Here is an 18,016-nt window from a genome sequence, read left to right on the forward strand (position 1 = left end):
AGATCCATAGATGTGTGTTTTAAAGCACCTATGTGACCACGCAGCGATCACCAATATACTGTGGAGGCAAACCGGCCGGGCTCAGGGGTTCATTTTCCTCCGCACCAAGCACAAGCCGCTCCACTAAGGTCAACACCTGTGTTCTAAAATCAGCGCCGGGGTTGGGCGTGATAGGAACCCAGGCCTCATTCACAGAAAGCTCGAGCCCAGAGCGAGGGGCTTACATTGAAACCCAACGCTCTCGCTATTTTCGAGGCACTCGCCGTCCACAAATAGCAACCCCATCCCCATCTTTGTAGCTCCGCAGGTTTCTTTCCCCCCCTCCGCCACAGGATGTTGTCTAAATTCGTCCGTTGTTCCATATTTCCCATGGCCCGGGGCCAGGGAGTGCAACAAATGCAACATTTCCACTAATGTCAGCTATGCGCCGACGGCCTTGCCAGATATATCTGGTCGCTGGAAATATCGGATGACTTTTGTCGCTGAGTGGATTCTTGGTCGCTAGCACCGGACACAATGGTTAAGACACGAATCGTAATCCGTGATGTTCCTCTTAACTGGACAGCTGATCACTGTCACATTCCAGCTCACCGGCCAACCCGCAGATCAGCCAAAGTGCCTCATCTAATCTTCGGACACTCTTTCATCATGTGTCAGGCATCATGCAAAAGATCTCATCTTACGCTGTGACTTTTCCTCATCTGTCTGCCCCTCCTCTGTTTTATTTTACCTGAGATTCAATGATCCAGTTGAAAACATAACCTAACAATGCACATGAGTGTGGTTGAGCACAGGAGTTCCCTCCTTAACAAACCCACTGAGTCCTTTCAAAGAATAATTAAACCAAAATGTGAGGATGACGGCACATGGGCTGCATGTTAACTACAAACTGAGTCAACAAGGTTATTTTTAACCCGCGTTCACATACCCGGGGCCCCCGTTTGCTAATCACTTTGTTCCCCTCGCTGTCACATCCCATCTGCCCCGGTGCCAATGTCACAACGTGCTTTTATTGGCCAGAAGGAAATAATCTCCCTCGGGACGGCAGGTAGAAGAAGGCCCGGAGACGTTTCTTCAGCACAGGATAACATGGATTTTGATTGTTATAAATAAACTGGCAGCTGACACCAGACCAGGTCCCTCACATGCACGGGATGGGGCAACCTTGCTACTGTGGAGTAAGCTCCCGGCAGAAGGGGGAGAGTCAAATCCCTTTAAATGGGGTTCATTTCATATTTGTCTGTTGTCTGCTGTAAAATATACTGCATAATGCCGGAAAATGGGATTTTGTACACATATAGTATGAAAAATTGGTTTTTATCACCCAATACAATGTGTGAGTCTTAACAAATCAAAAAGATGAGCATATAAGCAACATGTAGCAGAAAAATGACAAAATAAAAGCTCACATTTTAAATCTGGAATGGTTCCTGATACCTCAGCTACAAACTGAGATGTGGAATGGAGCTGCTTGATCCCAACAAAGTCAAAACAGATCTTTGTTGTATGTTGATGACTCATTACATGGAACTCTCTGTCCTTCCTTGGGCACAACAGTTGCCAGGACGGAGGTTGACACAGCTGTCGCAAAGGAGCCTGGTGCCGTGTTGCGAGGCAATGGAACAAGAAGGTCAGAGGTCGCCCGGCATTTAGGCTAAAAGAGAGAACAGGTGACGGAAAGGTGAAGGCGACTCGCTCCCGTGATTCAACGAGGGGACGGAGGGAGTCGGACAGATGCTCCGGAGGTCAGCGGATTCAGGAATGAGAGAAGATTTTAATGATGAAAGGTTGATCTCACACTGAAGGGGCGTTAACACACACTTTCTGTGCTGGTGAGAAAACTGATCTTAAAACAAAAGAAGATAAAAAACCTCCGTCAAATCTCAGTGGAGGACGATGCAACTCAACAAAAGGTGACCACTTTTGATTCCATCATGTTTCCTCTCCGCTGCTCCCTCATTAGGCTGTGATCTGTCGTCGAAGCCCTCGAAAGGTGACGAAACAGGAAACACTTCCCTGTCTTTTCTCACCAATCAAACAATTAAGACATAAAAGGGGCCTGTGGGTGTCAGAACAGGGGTCTTGTCCCCCTAAATGACCCCGCTGTAATGGTCAGGCTGGTGGCCTCTAACCGGGTGACAGGTGAGCTGCAATGTGGGGGATCCGGACACAGCAGAGCTCAAACCTCACTGTATTTGTTCTACATGATATGTGGAAACTCTCTCATGGAGGTTTCAAGTGTCGTAGTACAGTAGTTTATTTACTAGTAACAACATTCTCACAGATCTGTAGACGGGAAACAAGGAAACAACTTCCTGTGTGTGCAGCTATAAGCATGATTTCTAATGAAGAGTACATAGAAGGAGTTTTATTTAAAACACTGGAGGTCGGTTCACAAATGCCATGAATTTATCCATGGCATCATCCTACATAACATCACTGTATAAGCTAATTAAACTTAATGTACAAAATGGAGTGACTGGATAGTTTCATACAGGATGGAAACTCACATCATACATAAACCAGTTTATTCAAAATACCTGCACAAATTCAATGAATTATAACATGGGTATATCAATGTGAGGATTTATACAAGTGGTAAGAATTTTGTGTCTAATTACTGTTGTTTGCCTTATTGATTTTCTGCTGATGACGGTCTGAATAACCGGTCATATAATGCTTTACTTTATCAGTATTTCATTTCCTAATGATTTCCTAGTTAGTTCTAGTAGTGGTTAATATCATACAATGATATTAATTTAATTTAAGCACATTTCTAATAACTTTCTTGGAAAGAAAAGTGTAATTAGATGATTTTGAGTTTGACTTTATGAGTGGAAGATGTTTGCAGTTAAAGTAACATCACCACAAAACTACCCATCTAAGAAAACGCCTGCATTGTCTGGCATCACATTCAAACTCTTTCCCCTGGTGCAGTGGAACATACTTTCACATGATCCTTTACTGTGGCCTCCGATGGAAGAATGAATGTGGAGCAGCCTATAGAAACCAAAAGCCTGTGGGGGTTTTCAGTCAGCTGCCCCGACTCCGACCAAAAGGGAACGACAACTGCAGGAGAGCCAGCAGCAGCAGCGCAAACAGCAGCAGCAGCAGCAGCAGCAGCGGTGACACAGAGATGAAACAGAGACAGGGTTTATGGTGGGGGGGGGGTCAGCTGAATCAGCCGTCCAGCTGAGGGGAGACAGGTGGTCTCTCCCCCTCTCAAACCTTTTTTAGGGTGAATGTCAAACTTTAATCGATTGCCTGAGAATCATTCACTGAACATATAATAAGATCACCCAGCTCTTCAGGGGATGACGGAGGTAAAAAATCATCCTGCTGTAAATGCTCCCGATTTTCTGAGAAACATTGAGAAACTACAACAGTCCCCTTAAATTCAATCAAGCTGCGCCAAGCTACACACACTACTGGATCCACACCAGCATCTAAAGGGTTCTTCTCTGACCCCGACCACATCCTTTCACCAAGTTTTGTGCAAATACATTTTATGTAACCCTGTCTCTGATTATTGAATCTGTTCAATTTGTATGCATGTTTTTGTATAGTATTATCTATTAGGCATTAGCACCATAATCTAGATTAGGACACTATAACCTTTTCCATGGCTCAAATTTGACAATCATATTATTTCTGATTCAAATATATCTACTTGACATCAATAACTTCCAACCCTATGGTCCAACCAGGAATTTTTAACTTTCAAAACCCTGATGAAAACTCACCTTTTCACAACTGCTTTTAACGTTTGAATATGAAAAGTTACTTATATTTGAATGTGTAATTTTGATGTGAATTATATAATAAAGCATTGTTGAAAGTGCCATACACATAAAATGTATCAGTACCATTAGGTGTCACCGATTTGTCTTCCCTCCAAACTAGATAGTTGAATTCAACAAATATCTTGTGTAACAATGGTAAAATACATTTTATCAAATTACTTTTTTAATACATTGTACAAGTATATATAGGTTTTTAAAGCTATATACTTTCCAACATGTGCCCACCCAACGTCTCCTCATGTCCTCTCCATCCCCCCATGGGAGGTAACAGCTGTGGTGTCACCCCGAGTCACATGACATGGGCAGGTGGGAGAAACCTATGTGGGACATCCATCCCCCCATTCTTCCCTCCTATTCTCTCTCTCGCTCTCTCTCTCACTGAATGTCAAACCATACAGGCACACACAGACACACGGGGACATACACACACAGACACACACACACACGGACAGGGACACGCACGTGGACAATCTCCTCTTTTCAAGGGTGTGTCCATTTTGCATTGCTGGAATGTGCTCCATGTTTGTAACTCATACTGTATGACTGATCTCCACATTGATGACATTCTGGGGACAGCATCTCTCTCCCTCTGGTCCCTGCTCGTAGCTGCCATGTCGCTGGCTCTATCCACCAATCCTTCAGTTATAGAGCATCTTATCATGAACGAGCACATCCATTATATCCCACCTCACAGCTCTATGACTCCAATGAAGCTCAGAGAAGTTTTTAGATGATGATCTTTGTCCAGTGTAACTAATGTAACATGCAGGTATGGATCAATGGCTAAATTATGTCAAACTACTGGTGATGAGGAAGTTCATGCTCTTCGGGAAAATATATATATATATAAATATATATTCAACAACACAAAAACATAACTTCCATATTGAAAAACTTTAATCTGTGATTAGACCTCATATTACAGCAGAGAAACTACTATTCAGTACAGGCATGTACCTTTTCCCCCCATTATTACGAAGACATGTGTTTTCAGCCCTTGATATTATTTGATTTTTACTGCCTCAAATATGCCTTATCTGTAAAGCCATGTTTGGACAGTCATATATTGTTATGTTATGTTAAGATAAGTGTTATTTCTAGTCTGGCCAAACTATGTAAGTTTACTGTGCATCAAAACTATTCAAGGTCAGCCTGCTGTTACATTTTACGATCAGAAAAAGTGCAGAATCCCTACAGGAGAGTCATACTGAGGGTACTACAAAACCACATTTTTATCTATGATATAAATACAGTCTTTTATTAATTTAAGCCAATATTTAAGGTCTTTACCACCAATAGACAGGATATTTGGAATAAAACAGATGATGGAAGCATATACAGTGCCTTGCATAAGTATTCACCCCCCTTGGACTTTTTCCCATTATGTACTGTTACTAACTGGAATTCAAATAGACTTAAATAAACTTTTTACCGTTTGATCAACAAAACATGCATAGTACTTTGGAGGTGCAAAATAAATTTTATTGTGACACAAAAAATAATGAGAACAAAAAAGTTGACATCTGTTGGGTGCATAAGTATTCACCCCCCTGTGTCAATACTTGGTAGAACCCCCTTTCGCTGCAATTACAGCTGCAAGTCTTTTGGGGTATGTCTCTACCAGCTTTGCACATCTAGAGATGGAAAGGTTTGTCCATTCTTCTTGGCAAAAAAGATGAAGCTCAGTCAGATTGGATGGAGACCGTCTGTGAACCGCAATCTTCAAGTCTTGCCATAGATTCTCTATTGGATTGAGGTCTGGGCTTTGACTGGGCCATTTTAAGACATTAACATTCTTTAATCCAAACCATTCCTTTGTAGCTCTGGCTGTATGTTTAGGGTCATTGTCCTGCTGGAAGATGAACCTCCGCCCCAGTCTCAAGTCTTTTGCAGACTGCATCAGATTTTCTTCAAGGATTTCCCTGTATTTGGCTCCATCCATCTTTCCCTCTATTCTGACCAGTTTCCCTGTACCTGCTGAAGAGAAGCATCCCCACAGCATGATGCTACCACCACCATGTTTCACTGTTGGGATGGTGTGCTCAGGGTGATGGGCAGTGTTGGGTTTTCGCCACACATAGCGTTTTGCATTGAGGCCAAAAAGTTCAATTTTGGTCTCATCTGACCAGAGCACCTTCTTCCACATGTTTGCTGTGTCTCCCTCATGGCTTCTGGCAAACTCCAAACGGGATTTTTTATGGATCCCTTTCAACAATGGCTTTCTTCTTGCCACTCTTCCATAAAGGCCAGATTTGTGGAGTAGACGACTAATAGTTGTCCTGTGGACAGATTCTCCCACCTCAGCTGTGGATCTCTGCAACTCCTCCAGAGTAACCATGGGCCTCCTGGTTGCTTCTCTGATTAATTTTCTCCTTGTCCGACTCTTCAGTTTGGGTGGACGGCCTCCTCTTGGTAGGTTTGCGGTTGTACCATATTCTTTCCATTTTCTTATGATGGATTTTATGGTGCTCAGAGAGATGTTCAAAGCTCTGGATATTTTTTTATAACCTAACCCTGCTTCATATTTCTCCACAACTTTATCCCTGACCTGTTTGGTGAGCTCCTTGGTCTTCATGATGCTGTTTGTTCAGTAATGATCTCCAACAAACTCTGAGTCCGTCACAGAACAGGTGTATTTATACTGAGATTAAATTGCAGACAGGTGGACCCTATTTACTAATTATGTGACTTGCAAATGTGACTTGTGAATGCAATTGGTCGCACCAGATCTTTGTTAGGGGTTTCACAGTAAAGGGGGTGAATACATATGCACTCAACACTTTTCAGATTTTTATTTGTAAATAATTGTGAAATCCATGTAATATTTCCCCCCACTTCCAAATGATGCACTATTTTGTGTTGGTCCATTACATAAACTCACGATGAAATAAATTTTAATCTGTGGTTATACCATGACAAAATGTAGAAAAGTCCAAAGGGGGTGAATACTTATGCAAGGCACTGTATTAGTCACTTCTATAGGACTCATGTGCAGTAGTTGGTATAGGAGCATATGGATATACATGGGCTGTCCATATAGTTAATATGTTTTTCAACCTACACGTGGTTTTTGAGAGAGTACACATCTAAAAGTAAAAAGACATTTTATGACAAATAGATCTAAATCTATGTGTATCGACCCTGCCATAGTGCCCATGTGCAAGGCAGTAAATGCCTCCTGTGCCCGCAGCTTTGTGGCAACCCTCCTTTTGTTGTCGGTGGTCAACCTGAACACATTCTAGGTTGTTGTTAAATTTATTTATGCATCTTTAATAACGGCTGTATGTTGATAACTATTTCAACAAGTGTCTCCCTCTGTCAGTGGGAACCTAATGTGGTGGCTCAGTTTCTGGGGACAGTATTTACATCCGGACCGCACGGTGCGAGGAGCCCTTCAGCGACAACGCCACAAATTTATACTAAAATTCAGTTTAACATTGCGGCGTCTTTCGTTTAGTTTAACAGAATTTAAATCAATGTTACCCGTAGACGCCGTTTAGCGACTTAAAGTAACGCGTTACTATTTGCCGCAGTAATGGCGACGGAGTGGGTTTTCCTCTGATAGCTGACCTTTATTTTGAAAAACAGACAGAACGGAGGTTTGTATCTGTAACTAATTCAGAGCTGACTTGTAAATATCAACGGGATTTAATCTTATTTACGTTGCATTGACTGTGTCGTGATGACCACACGACGTATCGGACACTGTTGTGTTGTTGCGTTTGCTGCCTTCGCTGAATGTAACGTCAGGCGCATTGTGTGATGGTAACCCTGTGTTGTGTCTCCAGGCCATGAGACTCACAGCTGCTCGTCTGTCCAAAGTGCTGCAGCTCACCCTGGCGGTCATCAAACCGGACGCGGTGGCTCAACCGCTGGTGTCGCAGGTCAGTAGAGACAGTGGGCAACTTGCTGTAGGGCCCCTGTTGTTGTCACATCTCACCTGCAGTCGTACATGTGCATTGAATGTGGCAGTAAAGGGAGAAGATCTTATGTTAGCTGCCCCTCTCCTCAAAATAAACTGCTGATCCGATATTCTGTCCAAACCATAGACTAAAGATGGACAACCTAACTGTTCCCTTAAAGTGAAGCCAAAACATCTTGATCGCCATTAAATCCCACCTCCTCTTTGTTAACAAAAGGAAAACATGGACCAAACAAAAAAGTCAAAGTACACAAAGTATTTATATTATTATTATTAAATACATTTTGTTATAATTATGTATTCGATGCTATTAAAAACGGGGTGAAAAGTCATCGATGGAGTGAGACTGACTCATGATTGGTCAAAAATACCCATTTTCCTTTTTTGTTTTTGACGAAGAAATGCACTGACCTACTGTGTGATTCAAACAGTATTTATATATTAATAAATAAGTTGTTTACTCAATTCCAGCCTGACTCAGAAAAGATAAATATGTCTCTTTATCTCTCTCTCAGGCTCTTCACCAGAGAATCCTGGACAACAACTTTGTTATTGTTCGACACAAAGATCTCGTGTGGAGGACGCAGGACTCTGAGAGATTCTACGCCGAACACTCAGGTGTGTGTGTGTGCAGCTCATGTCTGTTACTCTATGTTGTTCTTGTCTTGTTTCGATCTTTCCAGTTATTCTATATGACTACACATATGAGTCAGCGGCTGTTTTTAGCAGATGTATGTTGGTTAAAACGATTGATGCATCATGCTACAGTAGCCACACTAAAGAAGAATAAAAAACTGCCTCCTGTCGTTTTTTTTGGTGAAGAGTTTTAACTGAACCCTTTTGTGCTTCAGGGCGATTCTTCTATCAAAGACTCGTTGAATTCATGGCAAGGTGAGCCCCACTTCACACAGTAAATGTGCAAATTGCAAGTCATGGCTTTGGATAAATGTGGTTTCCTGTCTCATGTATTGGAAATGGAATAATAAGGACATTTTCATACCTCGTAACCCTCTGAGCTGGCACAGAAAAGGCTCGCCTCACACGACAGGGCTCCTATTTCATGCTCAGCAAGTCGCCAATTAATTATTTTCTGAAACTTCACCACAGGAGTTTCAATTGTCAGCCGAGTGCCATGTTAAGCACAACACCCCCGGAGCAATTACCTGAAAATTGGCGTGTAGCCGGCTCATAATTGCTCCACATGCATTGAACACTGCAAGAGGTGCTTTTTAGTCACATCGTCACATTCCTTCTCATCACAGCAGTGAATCAGTACCACACCAAACTTTCTCTGGGTGTTCGGAGTGTTACTGGGAATATAACAAGCATCTCTAGCCTGTCAGCTCCCGTTGCCATGGCTTCCCTAATGTCAATGTTAATGTCAGTTTGATTTATGTAGCACATTTAAAAATAACAAAGTGCTTTACAGGTGTAATGGTACATCCAAAGGACAGTAAAAACGTTGCATCTTATCACTGCAAGTAATACAAGTAAAATACAATTATTAAATAAAGCTGATAAACTAGTGTGTGTGACTGCTAGACATGTTATTTATATCTGAGCTCTCCTCTCAGGAGGTCATGCAGTGAATAGATAGAGAAGCCAATTTGTGACCTCGTATTAAAAGAGCTGTGTGTAGGATTCTGGGGGAATCTTATTGCAGAAATTATATTCATAGTTATGTTTTAGTTTATATAAACACATGAGGAAAGTTCTGCCATGTTTCTTTATAAAGCTTGATGATATGGTTGTCCTAGAAAGTGAAACCAAAACATCTTCATCGCCCCCTGGTGGCTGGCTGTAGTAAAGGTCATGAACTCCGCCCCTTCCATGTTAGCAGATGGGAAATGTTCTTCCAAAAGGTGGTTTCTGTCATTTTGTGGTTGTAATTATCAAACTGTATCTTCAATGGTTTATTTCTCTCAATAGTTTAGTTCCAATGACTTAACTGATGCTATAAAGAAAGAGGTGAAATGTCGGGGGGGGGGGGTAATCACCAGGACCTTGATATCGCAGCTTCATTCCACGATCACTGCAGCTCAAACTCCAGATGACATCACCAGCACATGATGGCTGCAGTTGTATACAAAAATATTTGGGCTTCAATCTATAACCTAACTTGCTAAATGCTTCTAAAGTCTACACTCTGTTCCTTTAAAGCCTAGAAAGCATCCCCAGCTCTTTGTGTGGAGCAGCTTCACAGAGCATTATGTGCAGTGAAGGGAAACATTCAATTATGACTCTGAATTTAAAACTGTTGTGTTTTTTTGTTGCAGTGGTCCGATGCGCGCGTACATTCTAGCCAGAGAGGACGGAATACGCCACTGGAGAGAACTGATGGGACCCACCAAAGTGTTCCGAGCCAGATACACCTCCCCCGCCACCATCAGGGCCCAGTTTGGACTCACAGACACACGGAACACGGCCCACGGCTCAGGTAGGAAACAGCTCGTGGATTTAAAGGGATCAGTCCTTAGTGCTTCACTTGATGCTAAAAACAGTAGGTCTACAGCCCCTGCGATATCTCATGGTATATCACTTCACACAGTGGAGCTTCATCAGGTTGAACATTAGTGGAACAGATTAGTTTAACAGTGTAATTAAACACTCACAACACAAACAGTGGTAGCTTTAAAATCATCTTTCAACAAGTTGCATTATGAAATGTAGCGAATTATGAATTGTTTCTACAGTAGTGCATCATACAATTTGTTATCATAAAAGTTAATAAATTATCTTCTCAATTATTCATGTCACATTTTATTCAGTAGCAAGTTCTCGATGGTCTGATTATTCAACAATACACCCAGTTTGGCTTCTTAAAGCCAATTTTCAACTTTTTCTTTTTACTGGACTGAAAGTTTCAAAATCCTGATTGTTTTTGTTATGATCGTTTCTCCAGATTCTGTTGAATCAGCACGAAGAGAAATCAGCTTCTTCTTCCCGGACTTCTGTGTGGACGAGTGGATGGAGAGAGAGGAGCCGTCGTTCAGATCTGGACAGTTACACTTCGATCATCAAAAACAGATCCACACAATTTCAGCACAAAGCTGACCCCAGATCTGCTGGTCATCAACACACCGGTCAAAGGACTCAAAGATAACGACCAGCTACTGGTCCACCTGATGCCACATACTCTGTGTAACACTGTGAGAAAGCTTGTTTATTGTTTACGTCACTTCCTCCGAGTGCCATTATGTTCCCTGCATGAGTAATTAAAAACTGATTTTCTTTCCACGCCGTGTGTAGTAATTTAAAATAAAGTCTGTCAATGTTTTATTAGACTGATTGTCATTAGAAAACACAATCGACTCTATTGTACAAGTCAACACAATGTAGTGAGTCACTTTTTACATCATCATAGTCACAACCTCCTGTTCAAGCTTCACTGTAAACATTGCAGTCGTCAAAAGTTCCGTTACCTGAGCCGCACAGACTGTAGCACAGCAGCTACATTTCAGTGTCAAGTAACGGAAACTATAAAGTATTTATGCCATGTGGAGATTCAGTTACTTAAAATAACACTGCAAGGATATATTTACACATGTATCTATTCTTAAAAGCATCTTAAATTTTAAAATTCTAGGTGGCTTGTGAAATTTGAATTTTCCAAATGATTTTCAAAACGGGTCTTCTGCTGTGATATAATGTGAGTTCTTCATTTACTTTTGGTCTGATGTCACATGTCCTGCAAACTTTTCATTTTCTTATAACAAACTACAGATTTGTATGTTTCACATGTGTTCAAAGTGTCAAAATACAGCGAAACATTTTGGCAACAGGCTCCATAGAAATACATTTCATGATATTATCTACAAAAAGGGCCCAAGCTATTTAAGAAAATGAGAAAAATATTCCGTTATCCCGAGTCTCACACGGCCCTCTTGTGCTTCATCAGCCATCACACTCTTTCAGTTTGTTCATTTCACAGTCGTCACTTTGTCTTTGGCTTCATCCTCTCAAGTGTTTTGTGTGGCCACCTGTTTCAGGCTCTCCACAGGTTTCATCACCTCGTAAGTGGTGAGCGACTTCTTCACCTTCCCGTTCTTGTCCACCTGATGGATGCTCTGCGTCACCGTGATGGTCACCTGCTTTGTGGACATCCGGTTGTCCTGCCATTTGGTCTGTGGATGGTGGCGAATGGAAGACAGGACAATGGTAAATGGTAATACACTAAAACGTGTTCAGGGTTAGGGTTAGCCAGCATTTGTCAAGACAAAGTGGGAATTTGAGCTATGTATTGTTTTCTTGTTCATATAATTGTCGTAAAATGAAAATTAAATTTCCCCACAGGTCACAGTGACTTTAAGATGTCTTGTTTTGTCTGGCCAAGAATCCATTTAATATCATAATGACCCCAAAAATTCTAATTTCGAACATCTGAGACGCTGGATAAGAAAATGTTTGCTACTTACGCTTAAAGTACAAACAACACAGATATCAAATTGTGCAAATAGTTACATCTCATCATCTGTTAATAATCTAATCTGTCATTTGATAAATATTTTCTGTTCTAAATGTGACATGAGCATGATATTAAAAAACAAAGTTATGGTTTTACACCTTTTATCCACAAGTGGGACTCCCCCAGCTCATTATGTTTAATAATTGAATGACTATAAAAGATAAATACAAGCCGGAAACTAATAAGCGACATTTACAAACATCCAGCGAGAGACTCACAATTTCCTCAGTGTGCAGAACGCTCCGCCGCTGCACCGTGGTGCCAGACGAAGGCAGCACCTCCTCTTTGGGCAGCGATGGCAGGATGGCAGGAGGGCTGCTGGGTTTCACATCGTTCAGACTGACCTCCGACTCGGCGGAGCAGACCTTCAGGTACGCCTGAGCAGGAGGAGGGAGGCCGTCGTCAAATAAATCTGGAACTGCAGCAAAACAAAAACTTAAGATCTGTTCCCTGGAACAACCAGAACCACAGGACTCCTGTTGATACCGACTAATACGCTTCAACTTGTAGACCAAACATGTAGTTTCAGTCCCAATACACACACCTGCTGTCTTTGCGTACCTGGTTTCTGATTACTGCCAAAAGTGGAGCACATGTTAAGATTCAAACTGTGAAGTGGATTTTCAAATAACACATGGGTTCGAGGCTTATCGGTGTGATAGTTCAGATGCTTTAAAATAAGAAGAATTTAAATCAAAAGTAGATGCAAACAAATCAGTGATATCCAGACAGCATCCTAATCAACCACAGTCGGATTTCAATGAAGCTAAATCGGGTTTTGAGCAAAACAAACATGCAGGAGGCAGAAGAACAACAAAGGATTATCTAGGAATAATGGTATAATACACAAGTTATTAAAGTAGAGGTGGATTAAACAATCAGAGAGTAGAGAAGAGGAGGCTGCTTACTATAAAAACAAAAATGATATAGACAGAAGAAAAGAGAACAACTCCAGAGGTTATTTGTATGGTGCAATCTGAAACGTGGAGTGAGTCCTTTGGGTGTTGAAACCCTGTTTGTGGACAAAAAGTTAATAATAAAACTGGATTGCGTTTTTTTCCGGGATCTACAGAGTGAAGAAATCAGGGGAACAAACAAATAGTTTTTCTTACGACCTCTGGAACAGTAAACAGAACTAGAGCTTTGATTCATTACTGCATTCTCCTTTAAAAAGAATAGGAAAAAAAAGGTGCATTCCAATCCTGGCAATATAACAATTATCACAACTTTTGAGTGATAAGATGCAGAATTGTTAGTGTTAGTCAGCATACACACAGCTTATAGGGGTAGACTGCTGTCACTGAACAAATTTGAATACAGTGTGATTAATTCATCAATCCATTATCTATACCGTTTTTTCTTTAAGGGATCTTGGGGGGACTATTCACACTCCCATTCACACCTATGGTCGTTTTAGAGTCTCCAGTCAACATGACACCAATCTGCATGTGTTTGGACGAAGGGAGAACGTGCAAACCCCGGCTAAACTGTGATACTTGAGTTCTAACCGCTGTACCACTGTGCCAACACGGGCAATTATGGAAAACACAACAACAACAACATCCCTCTGAAGTGTATTTGATGTGCACACAGCTGTGGCGTATTGGATGTTGGCATTCCTCACACTGTCATCACGAAACACCAACAGAGCAAAGACTGCATCGCTGCGTAGCCGCTTCTGTGCCACATCTAACAGATGCTCGTGTCAGGCACCATATTGCGGCGCCACTCTTTGATGCAGTCCTGGCGGTTACAAGGTGCCGATTAATCTGGCCAATTCCGGATCTGTTTTATCCCCTCGGAGCGACGCTGTGCTTTATTTGTCCTCACAATCACATCAAGGCTCCCCTGCCTGGATTCAATCACAGCTCTGTCGGTTGCCAAGAGAGCCAAGGCCTGTTTGAGCACACTGGCTTCTGATGTTACCCATTATTCCTCCATTTACCGTCTCATCTGCCCCTGGCTTCAAAGACGAGTGCAGACGCAGCTAAGGGAAGACAAATTAAAGGAAATTAAAGGCACAAAGGAAAACGACAGACAGATCCCCGTTTGTCTGAGGAGGTAAAAATCTGTCCTGGGAAGATGTTTTACACATCGTCATGTCATATTTAATCCTCAGCTAGAGAACGACGGTCAACAAGAACCTTCTTTCTTCTTTCATTTTCTCTTTTGCATAATGGTTTCCTTTTGTCATGCATAACCTATCACATGCTGTCATTGCTAATCCAATAGGATCCACTCAAAGCCTGAACTCTCCGAGATACATCCAAACAGTCCCACTGATGAAAAACCTCATTATGGAGCAATTAAAAATGACGAACGTGCATTTGGTGCAAAGACGTATAAATACACACAGCCAAGCACACAACTGAAGAACACTAGCATGCTTATGACATAGAATATAGAATGAAATATGAATTGCAAATACACTGTAATCTGCTGTGGGAATCTAATGAAGTCATAATTTATACAACCATGAGTGTTTTGTTAATCAGTTCAGCAGCTAGATTCCTGCCTGTGCCTGTTAGGAGATCACTGTTCATTCATCCATCCACTCAGCTCCTAATTCGTTCTTCTCACCCGGGCTGATTGTTTTCTCAGAAGCAAAGCCGGCCTCGGAGTTCTCGGAGGGGATGCTCTGGATGGACGACAGGGGGATGTCGGTGTCGGTGCTGGTCAGCCACGTGGACTCCGTCTCTTTGGTCCAGCTCTCCAGGTAGCGAGGCTCCAGAGCGTCCGTCCTGCTGCCCCCGCAGCCCATCGCTCTCCCGCAGCGCTCCGTCACTTCACGCCTGGACTTCTCTTCAGAGCAGAAGAGAGAGAACGAGATTTACACTGGATTTCACTTCAAACAGAGAAAGACCGAAGCAGTTTCTTTCCTCTTGGGAAAAAAAGGAATAGTTCTACTCGTATGTAGTGTGCAGAGATAAGTCCTTTTAATCAAAATCAACTGATATAGGCTACATCGTTAACAATAATAAACGATAAATGGCAACTTTTGTGAGTGATGAGATAGCTGCATGAGCAGACTCTACCCTTTATTTTCAGATCCACCACTTTCCCAAAAGTTCCAGGCGAGAGAATTGAGAAAAATCTCAGTTGTAACAGGAAGAAACCTCGAGCAGTATTGGGCTTGAGAGGTGGAGCAACATGCAGGTTTATAGGGCTAATAATAATAATGAATATGCATTAAATGACAGATAATACTAGGGCAAGTAAGGGAAAGAAATGTCATAGTACATACATTTGACATTCAATCTTCTAAGCAATTAGGCAATTGTTCATTGGATGAAGCTAATTCCAGACTCTCTGGTGTGAAGATTTACTGCTTTTCTTATGTGTCTTATGTGATAATAACTGTTGGTTGTAAAAAAAAAGGAATCTGTGATTAACGCCTTCTAATCCAACAAATCAAGAAAATAATCAATAGATTTATTTACAGAAAGTATTGATTATTAGCAGTTTTACAGTGAATTGTATATATCGTTTTAATTTGGACTTTTGATCAGACATCATCTCTCAGGACATCAACATGAACCATACTCACAGCACAGCACACAGCTGTGGGACCCCGTGCCCTCATGTGATGCAGGATTATCGTCTCCAAGTTGAGTTTGTTCTTCCAGGAGTTGGGCTGAGTGGTCCCCTAACTCACATTTACATGTCAACTTCTGAAGGCAGCTTCCTGTGAGTGTCAGTCGGGCCTAGGAATCCATATAACACAGGAGGTTGCTGCAGATCATGATCACATAGAGTCACCTGTTAGAAAAGAAGAGAGGGAGACAGAGAGAGAGAGAGAGAGAGAGAGAGAGAGAGAGAGAGAGAGAGAGAGAGAGGAGGTGAAGAAAATACAACTTTTTTGTGGCTTTATCGACATTTTGCCATATCATTTCCTGTCAGATTCCAACATAAAATATTGAAAGTCTTGTTCAGGCTTGCTCTACAAATACATGATGCCATCTTATCACTGTGGATACTGAAACAGCTGACAGGTTGTTATTCATTGTATGCACAGTATGATCAGATTTCTAAATGCAATAATGCATATTCAATGATGAATAACATATATCTATACTATCTATCTATATGTATGTGTGTATATATGTGTGTATACCCACACTGTATATACATATGCATCTAAGTATAGAGACGGATATACGTACATACAGGATATATGTATCCATCCATCCCTGTATGTATGTATGTGTGTACATGCAACTACTGTATGATACATATATATGCGCGTATTTTTAAATGTATAGATATATACACATACATATATGTTATATATGTTATCTGTCTGAAACCTACTACAATTGGACAGCAGAGAAAATCAACACACCTCGTAAAACCACTATAATACATGGATCTGATAATACACAAATTAAAGAAAGTAATAATGAAGAAAAAAATGATCTATCTATCTATCTATCTATCTATCTATCTATCTATCTCCATAATAAGTGCTATTATAATTGGATAGCAGAGGACATCAGAACACCTTGGATCTGATAATAAAGCTGAAAGAAATTAATGAATGTGGAAATAAATGATGTTTCGATCTATGAACATGAGACCTATAATTGGACAGCAGAGGAAATCAATGCACCCTCGTAGAATCACTTGACTCGGACCTATAACCACTGCTCTCTGTGGATGATTGGGTCTTTGTTAAACCAGCTTTAGTTGCTGATGAGGTCTGAATTCCACCGACGAGCCTCCTATCGATCACTGCACCGGATTGAATTGTCTCTCCTAGGACTATTCAGGGAACGATCATTAGCTGTGGGAACAGTATGTGGCGTAAATCCTCCGCCAGTGCGTGCCAGCATCATGTTTACTGAGGGCCGTGAGGAAAACCCCCACTGCCACGGAGAAACACACACTGACACTGACCACATGAGGATGAATGGACGCGAGAAGCCACGTATTAAACGACGCAGTTCAAACACGCGGCTCGATGCGCACAGAGGAAGACGGAGGCTTACTGAGGATGATGAGGATGATGATGGAGAGTCGCTGCTGGCTCGTCTCTCCCCGGTGCTCCTCCGTGTCCTCCTGCCAGACACAGCAGTAACATGTTTGTTAATACCGACAATCCTCCTCCACCTCCTCCACCTCCTCCGCCTCCACCGGTGGATTACTCACCGAGCGTCCTTCCGCCTCCTCCACAAACACAGAGAGGAGCGGAGAGGGCAGGAGGAGAGGAGAGGAGACAGGAGACAGGAGAGGAGACAAGAGGAGGAGAGGAATCTGGTTCATGAGGGAGCAGAGGAGAGGAGAGGAGGCTGGTTCATGAGGGAGCAGAGGAGAGGAGAGGAATCTGGTTCATGAGGGAGCAGAGGAACCTCCCAGCCTCTTGTCATGAAGAAGGTTTCTGTCTCTAAACTCCAGTAACATCCCAGTTACCACAGCTGTTGCTAGGGAAACATCAAAATAAGATAGTCTCCTGCTGCTCTGTGCTCACAGGTCTTCTGCTCCTTATCCACTAAACTGCTATTTGACTCATTTTTAAGAAGTTTCCTGATAATAATAATTAATATATATATATAAACAATTAAATAATAATCATTGATAATAAGGATAAATATATATACATAGACTACACAGTGTACTGTAGGCTGTAGGTAAATATATACGTGTGTGCATATGTGATTATAAACATTTGTGTATATGTATGTCTCCCTCTATTTGTAGTATGCGTGTAGACAAACACACACAAATGAAGACATATTATTCACGGTAAAATGTCTTATTTTGGTCTATATCATATATGTTATAAACTGGCATAGCAATGGTCTCCTTCTGACCACATGCCCTGAAAAC

At 41.7% G+C, this 18,016-nt stretch overlaps 2 protein-coding genes across 4 annotated transcripts; one reads left to right on the forward strand and one right to left on the reverse strand.

The window, feature by feature from the left end:
- The first annotated feature begins 7,170 nt into the window (after nt 1-7,170).
- nme6 (NME/NM23 nucleoside diphosphate kinase 6) lies at nt 7,171-11,002 on the forward strand. Its single transcript, XM_053445802.1, has 6 exons — nt 7,171-7,402; nt 7,592-7,687; nt 8,241-8,343; nt 8,577-8,616; nt 10,002-10,162; nt 10,628-11,002. Exons 2-6 carry the CDS (start codon nt 7,595-7,597, stop codon nt 10,777-10,779), a joined length of 549 nt encoding a protein of 182 aa, XP_053301777.1. The 5' UTR covers nt 7,171-7,402; nt 7,592-7,594; the 3' UTR covers nt 10,780-11,002.
- Nucleotides 10,975-17,501, reverse strand: baalcb (BAALC binder of MAP3K1 and KLF4 b). Of its 3 annotated transcripts, XM_053445804.1 has the most exons (6): nt 17,339-17,501; nt 17,179-17,248; nt 15,738-15,949; nt 14,771-14,992; nt 12,409-12,608; nt 10,975-11,849 (listed from the first exon to the last, which is right to left on the reverse strand). In XM_053445804.1, exons 4-6 carry the CDS (start codon nt 14,949-14,951, stop codon nt 11,685-11,687), a joined length of 546 nt encoding a protein of 181 aa, XP_053301779.1. In that variant the 5' UTR covers nt 14,952-14,992; nt 15,738-15,949; nt 17,179-17,248; nt 17,339-17,501; the 3' UTR covers nt 10,975-11,684. The 3 variants fall into 3 exon arrangements, with proteins under 3 accessions (XP_053301779.1, XP_053301778.1, XP_053301780.1); XM_053445803.1 differs by lacking the exon at nt 17,339-17,501 and having other exon boundaries at nt 17,179-17,321; XM_053445805.1 differs by lacking the exons at nt 17,179-17,248; nt 17,339-17,501 and adding an exon at nt 16,868-17,157.
- Between the last annotated feature and the right edge of the window lie 515 nt (nt 17,502-18,016).

Source organism: Pleuronectes platessa, chromosome 17 (genome assembly GCF_947347685.1).
Source record: "Pleuronectes platessa chromosome 17, fPlePla1.1, whole genome shotgun sequence".
Taxonomy (NCBI): domain Eukaryota; kingdom Metazoa; phylum Chordata; class Actinopteri; order Pleuronectiformes; family Pleuronectidae; genus Pleuronectes; species Pleuronectes platessa.

Bases quoted from the DNA above. Each gene is read 5' to 3' on its own strand.
- nme6 (XM_053445802.1), top strand. From the start codon at position 7,595: ATGAGACTCACAGCTGCTCGTCTGTCCAAAGTGCTGCAGCTCACCCTG. The intron at 7,688-8,240 runs GTCAGTAGAGAC...TCTCTCTCTCAG, and splicing joins CTCAACCGCTGGTGTCGCAG to GCTCTTCACCAGAGAATCCT. The intron at 8,617-10,001 runs GTGAGCCCCACT...TTTTTGTTGCAG, and splicing joins CTCGTTGAATTCATGGCAAG to TGGTCCGATGCGCGCGTACA.
- baalcb (XM_053445804.1), bottom strand. From the start codon at position 14,951: ATGGGCTGCGGGGGCAGCAGGACGGACGCTCTGGAGCCTCGCTACCTG. The intron at 12,609-14,770 runs GTGAGAAGAACG...GTTTTGCTGCAG, and splicing joins TGAGAAAACAATCAGCCCGG to TTCCAGATTTATTTGACGAC. The intron at 11,850-12,408 runs GTGAGTCTCTCG...CACCATCCACAG, and splicing joins TTCTGCACACTGAGGAAATT to ACCAAATGGCAGGACAACCG.